General features: G+C 42.3%; 1 protein-coding gene across 1 annotated transcript in view; it reads left to right on the top strand.

The window, feature by feature from the left end:
• The window catches only part of PTGER4 (prostaglandin E receptor 4), a 10,676-nt gene extending 8,850 nt beyond the window's left edge, over window positions 1-1,826 (top strand). The window contains exon 2 of the mRNA XM_019517928.1: window positions 150-1,826. Coding sequence (XP_019373473.1) covers window positions 150-734 — 585 coding nt within the window. The 3' untranslated portion in view covers window positions 735-1,826. The remainder of the gene's footprint in view (window positions 1-149) is intronic.
• The last annotated feature ends 5,413 nt before the right edge of the window (window positions 1,827-7,239 follow it).

The following is a 7,239-nucleotide window of genomic DNA, read 5'->3' as shown; positions in this document are numbered from 1 at the left end:
CCCCCCCCCCCCCCTTTTCAAAAATATACTTGTTGCTGATAATGAGAAGCTGGGTTTTGCCAGCTCTTGCTGTAACATGTAGCTACGAAGCTCTGCTTGGAAATGTCAACTCTGACTTCCCTTATTTTTTCCCCCCTCCTGCTTGGTAGGTACGCGTCTTTGTGAACCAGCTGTACCAGCCTCCGCTGGTGAATGATGTCAGGCAAAATCCTGACCTGAAGGCCATCCGTATTGCTGCAGTGAACCCCATCCTGGATCCTTGGGTCTACATCCTCCTGCGCAAGACGGTGCTCAGCAAAGCCATAGAGAAGATCAAATGCCTCTTTTGTCGTATTGGAGGGGCTCGGAGGCAGCACTCCGGGAGCAATTTCAACTGCGTCGATGGCCGCAGAGCTTCCTCTGCCATGTCCACCCACTCACCGTCCTTCATCTCCCGAGAGCTGAGAGAGATCAGTAGCACCTCACAGACGCTACTGTATCCTCCAGAGCTCAATGAAAGCAGCGTTGCAGGACGTGTGCTACTGCCAGGAGCAAACACTAGTCTGGCTCAGTGTGACACTACATCAGTGAGGACATTGCGTAGCTCAGAGACCTCAGATTCTTCTCAGGGGCAGGACTCCGAGAGCGTCTTTTTAGTCAAGTCTGGTGCAGGGCCCAGTGCTGCATCCAAGGGCAGCTCTCTCCAGGTCACGTTCCCTACTGAAACGTTGAACTTATCAGAGAAGTGTATATAGTAATGAATGGAAATGGAGAAAGATCCTTCCAGGTACTTTGGAAAAAACTGGTGCAATTCATAGCCATGCTACCTACTGAAGGCGTGAGGGGTTCAGCTATTCTCTGAAGGGCTATTTTTCTCTTGCCATGTGATGGGTACAATTCTTCCAGACTACTGAGGATTACACATAGGAACAGTTGTTGCAATCCGACTGTGGTATTATAAAACATAATGGGTTTGGAAATATAAATTGCCTTGTCTTGCCTTGCTCTGACACAGGATTGCTGCTGGGACTCTAGAGCTAGAAAGAACCATTGCTGTTTTAATCCAAATCTGGTGGAAATGTATTTTCTCCTCCACTCAACTCTTTATGGGTTTACAGTTCTGGTACTAGAACTAAAGGTGGGGCAATTACTGGGAACTGGGAAGAGAGACTATGACAACTGCCTTGCTGAGGATTTTAAAGTGTCTCACTAAAGTGTGAAAATGTGAATTTTTATTGCTGTATATATCATGATTGAGAATATTTAAAAGTCTATTCTTCTCTGTGAGAAGGTTTATTATTAATACAAGGTATATATAAGTTGCTAGACTTCTTTTCCTCCTAATATTTCCTGCTAATGAAAAGGCTTTGCATTAGGTTTGTTTTACGTACAAATTAACAGGCTGTTAGAGAACAACTTCTCCAGATGGGAATAAATAAAAACTGAGTTAAAAATGGGAACATTTGTGTTATTAGGGAAGAAAAGAGAGCACACTTTTTAGTTTAAAATATTTTTTTCCTATGTATGTACATACTAAAAAGCCAGATTTTATTTATGTGCTGTGAAAGTTTATCTGTAGAATACAGTTGTTCCAATCTAAGTGCTAAGGCCCAATTCCTGTGCACTTTTACACACGTACTTAATATTACTCACTTGAGTAGTCCAGTAAAAGTCAATGGGACTTCTCATAGGAGGAAAAAATAAGCACTTGCATTTGTGTTTTTTGGGATCAGGGCCTATGACTTTCAAATCCTGGTTAATTTTCTTAATAATCATTTTAGTTAAAACATCACGGATATACTACAGGTATTGTCACGTAACATTTTATCATTTTACTTCAAATGAGTAAATAGAAGCTTACAGCTATAATCTGATCTTCTGTCAGACACACAAAATAAATGAAAGAGAATCTTCCTTACAAAAAATAAAGGTCATACATACCCATGCCCTATAGCAGGGGTGGGCAAAATGCGGCCCCTGGGGCAGATGCGGCCTGCCAGGCCATTCTATCCGACCCACGGGGCCCCTAAAGAATTTAGAAAATTAATATTTATTTTCCCCCAGCTGCCTGTCATGCGGCCCTTGATTGCTTGCTTAAACTCAGTAAGTGACCCTCCACCTGAAATAATTGCCCACCCCTACCCTATAGTCACATGCCCCCTGAGCATTATTTACCCCTAAAATTTAAGGGACAAACACATCACCGTAATTAACCATTAACCAGAGCTGAAAACAAATTTATGTGCATTTATTTTTTAAAAGTTAAGTCTTGTTCCAGAAGCTTTGTTGTATCAAACATTAATTCTGTACAGGTATTTGGAGGATATTTTTGTCAAAGACATACTAAGCATGTTATGTTGCTTAAAGTGCTTTCATGTGAAATGCTTTATTGTAATTAAAATCCTGAGCCTAAGATTGGTAATATGTTTAAGAAGCAGCTGTACTGACCAAAAATTGTTGGGAGATTGCAATTAAATGGAGACATTCCGCTTCCTTTCAGAAGTCTATGAAAGTCTTTAAATGTGTGTGTAATTTTACACCGAACAACTCAGTGTCAGCCCCTTGCTTTAATAAGCCACAGAACATATTTCATTCCTTAAGTTTCTAAACCTTTCCAGATGGTTTAGCTACGCATCTTCTGCCATCACCTCCCTGTAGAGTTTTACTGCAATGCTGGGGAGGCTGAAGCAGAACAGAGTGAATTATTCAGCATAAGGCTCACACACTTGAGTATTCACTCAGACCTAACACAATATGCTTTGGCTGTGCTTGCTTTCCGCTAATAATGGGACAACAGAGTTGATTTGCATGAAGAGATGCTGGAATTGAGAACTATGTCCATGCATACACATCTGTCAAAGTAATAGGTTGAGCCTGCCAGAAGCAGGCTAACAGTACATAACATTACTTCACATAAGAGGACCAGAGGACACTGTTACCAAAAGTCCTACCTAATGAAGATCCGACTGAACCCTATACATCTAAGGCCTCCACAAACACCGTTACTTTACTGTGACAATGACAGAATACTGTATTTACTCAAATAGAAGATGAACCTGATTATAAGACAACCCCTCCAATAATTAGATTCTATATATGGAAAATGTATGCATTGGTTATAATTTTCCAGGTATTGAATCTAATTATTAGAAGTTTGCTTTGAATTTGTTGCCCTCCCACTGCCACAGCAGGAAAAATACATCGGGGGGGGGGGGGTCAGGTAGGCCCTTTGATCTCAGTTTCCCCCCAGCTTTTTCCTACAGCAGCTCCTTCCCCGTCTCCTTACTGTCACAGACCCTGCTCTCCCTAAGCACATGAAAGTGAGGACCAAATTTGAAAACAATAACTTTGAAATTAAACATGGATGTAATAATTTACATATAGTACCCATAGACTTAGCTCATCCAGGATGGATGCATTTTATGTTTTTTCAAAATGCTGCAAGTTCTACCACAGGTACTCCATGAATGCACTTTGGCACGTAGTTATATATAGTACAAACTATGCTTGATATTAGTCCAAAGCCACAGACTCATGATTTACCACATAGTTCAATGGGCTGGGCCCCCCAAGAGGCAACAGTGGTTCAAGCCATGTTGCTCCCCAGAACTCAGTGTGTAGGTGTACTGCAGTTACCCCCCACAACAGTCACATGCTAATTAGTAGGCCTGTGCAAAGCAGCTAGTATTCACTTTGGGTTTGGCCGATTTGGAGGGCAGTGATTTGATTTGGTGATCTGAATCAGTCCCAAATCAATTTGGCCAAATCAGATTCAGAGATTTGGCCACTGCTGAATCAGCCAAATCTCTGAATCAAACAGGCTCCACCTCCCATCTGCTCTCCCAGCCCTCCCAATGGCTGCCCTGCTCGGCCCCAACGTCCCAGCTTTTTAAAAAGCCTTGCACTCACTAGCTGCCTCCCACTACCCCCGTGTTGCATGGGGGGCTCTGCCACAAGACCCCAGAAGCCCTGATGGTCCCTGCAGCATCCTGTGAATGCAGGACTTTAAAAAAAATTTTTTTTTAAAGCCCCAAGATGCCGGGGCAGCCATTGATGGGGCTGGGAGAGCAGTCGGGGGGGGGGGGGGCTAAGGAGGGCTGGAGGAGCAGGCAGGGAATGGGGCCTAGCAGAGGTCCCCTTCCCACTACTCCAGCCCCCCCCAACCTCCTGCTTACTGGCATGGAGTCTGGGTCCAGCTCCCTGTGGCGGCAAAGGGGGAGAGCCCAAATCAATTCAGAGAGCTTTGAATCAATTCAGACCTTTTTATTGGTCTCCTGATTTGATTCAGAGATTTTGCTCCTCCGAATTGAATTAGCACCAAAGCTTTGCACAGCCCTACTAATTAGCTCACCCACTCATGAGTGGAACTGGGTGTTCTTATCACAGGTCCTGGGATGCTCCAAAAATTTTTATGCAGATGAGGTGCAGGGCAACCTGGTCTGGCTTCACCTCATAGTGGGCAGAGCCACACTAATCATATGTGCCATGCTGTGAGAAGGAGTGACAAAGGGATTCTGGGTGAACTGTTTGGGGCCCCATTTCACGATGTTTCCCAGACACTTAAGGCTGCTGAAGAAACAGGAATCATTGGAAATGGGAAAGAAAGGCTGATCTCAGCTGTAGGAGTGAAGAGGAAGTAATAACATGCAATGTGTATAAGAAGTATACACTTATACTTCCAGTGAAAGTATACTTCTTATAAACTACTTTCAAGAGTCAGTGGTGAGGGTGACTGCACTTAATGTTTTATTCAGATGGGCTACACTAACCTATCCTAGGTTCCCATCAGCTGGTACTACAGGAAGACAGAAGAGGATGATGGGAAAGAAATGGCAGACCTCATCTGGTGGAGAGGAGTCTGGTATAGATTTTCAGGAGTAGACCCTCTGAGGAAGGCAGTGGGTGGGGGTATAGGTATAGAGATGGGTGCGTGGGCACACGGTTGCATGGTGCAAACTGTGTAACAGGTTTTTGGTGTGCTTTGAGCTGCCAAGTGAATCAGAAGGGCCACTTGGCAGAGTGTTGGAGGTGGAGAATATAGGTGTGTATATATATTCTTTATCTCCAACGCTCTGCCAAGTGGCCCTTCTGGTTCACTTGACAGCTCAAAGCTTGAAAGTAGTGTATAAGTGTAATAAGTATAATATATATAGAAATAAATATTTTTGCAAGTTTGCCCATGGCTACACAATTATGGCAATGAGGAGTTGGTCTTGGGCTCTCCCTCTACTTTGTTCCTACAGCCTTTTGGTTAGTGAGACTAGGGAACATCTGAACTCTAAGGCCTATGGCTTGGGGCTTGCATGTAGGATGTCTGACATTGATTTGGGAGCATCTGAAGCCCCAAGCTGAATAGTCTGGGAGGGAGGATACTTGCTGGTGGTAGATCCACACAGACTTGAACAATTGAGCTGTGCTCAGTCAATAGAATTTGGAACCGACTTGGCTGATTTGACCTGAGACATGAAATTAAATGGAAAAAAAAAAATCAGCATGTTTGCCCAATGTGGGCCACATGCTTTACAGTCATGCTCAATGTAGGCTGCATGTAAATCAGCTTCATAGTTGGTTTCTACTGCTCTGAGCACATGATACTTCTGGCAGCACTTTAATAACAGGCAATGTATTTAGTGAAATGTCCTTGTTTATTATTTGATTACTTGTTTATTGTTTGATTATAAGATGAGGGGCTTCCCTCCCCCATGCCAATGGGGGAAAAAACCTCACCTTGAATTTGAGAAATATGGTATTAGCAGCGAGTATACACTCAATGCGTCAATTAACATCTCCTCTTCTATAGGATAAGGAAACAGGGTTCATATAGACAACTTAACCACCTATGCAAAAATCAGACCACATCCCTGGCAACTAGAACCAAGTCTCACAAGTTATACCTTAACTAAATGTAATCAGAAAACTGAATTTCAATTGTTCATTCAACAATTAATACTAGTCCAGGGTCTTTTTTAAAAGGTACCTACCAAAAAAATAACTTAAAATATTTTACAATTTCCTCGTCTTTGAATCTCTCAGGGATATAGTGCACAAATGCCTAGTGATTTGGTGACAAGAGTTTACATTAATTAGCAAATCACAATTAATAACCTAACTGGCCCAGTGAACTTTTCACAATCAATCCACACAGAGTTAAAAACTCTCAAAACAATTTTTGCCATGTAACTAGAATTACTGACCTTAATTTCACAATAAAGTGTGCTAATAAAAATAATATGAGCAGTGACTTTTTCCAGGAATCTGTAGAGGCCCCACCACCAAACAGTGATCAGAAGTAGATTGGATAAAAGGCTGAAATTTATAGGATTGAAAACAACTTGAACTGCTTCAGGGTGACTAATTCAAAGGGGGTCTTCAAATCTGAGGAGGTCTGAAAAGCTGTGCATCATATGGGTAAAAAGACCTGGATGAGGTAGGGTAGATATAAACAGCAGCAGAAGGAAAGGAGAAGGCTGTTCCTTCTCTACTGTCCTCACACACACTCCTACTTTGCTTGTTGTATTTTTTTTTTCTTTTACCCCTGCAATAACTCAATGGATATGGGCACTCATGAGCTCCACATAAGCCAAATCAGCATCTTAAAACTTCACCCGAAAGTTACCTGACAGATATAGACAGCCAGATCCCTATGTAATGTGCTCCAAATGTGACACAGTTTAATAATAACTACCTACATTGTGAGCTCCATCCATACTTCATTTTATAATGTCATTGGAAAGCATCACTCCTCTCCCAGTTTAATCTTTTTGACCACTTTTTAAGGTATTTATGTTGGTGGCAAGTGCGGTTACCCTTAACTACTTCAAATTTCTCTCATTTTTACCTCTGAATGTACTGTAAAGCTTCTTAAAAGGTTTTTAGCATGCAATCTATATGAAAATGAAAAATTTATTTCCTAATAGTCTTTTAATGCTTGATCTTGGCACAAGTGTCCTTTAGCTTTATGGGTGCCATTGTTAGAGCTTTTTAACTGGACTTGAACCAATCAAATATTTCATAGATATTAGGGCTGGAAGGGACCTTGGAAGATCATCGAGTCCAGCCCCCTGCCCAAAGGGCAGGAAGTCATAGGATCCCAGCAAGATAAGCATCCAATTTGCTCTTGAAGGTGTTCAATGTAGGTGCTTGAACCACCTCTGATGGCAGGCTGTTCCAGACCTTGGGGGATCGGACAGTAAAGAAATTCTTCCTTATGGTCCAGCCTGAAACGGTCTTGCAGGAGTTTATAACCATTCGACCTCGTCA

Source organism: Gavialis gangeticus, unplaced genomic scaffold (assembly GCF_001723915.1).
Source record: "Gavialis gangeticus isolate Ggan-Ray unplaced genomic scaffold, GavGan_comp1, whole genome shotgun sequence".
NCBI lineage: Eukaryota > Metazoa > Chordata > Crocodylia > Gavialidae > Gavialis > Gavialis gangeticus.
This window is presented reverse-complemented; position numbering and strand designations above follow the sequence as displayed.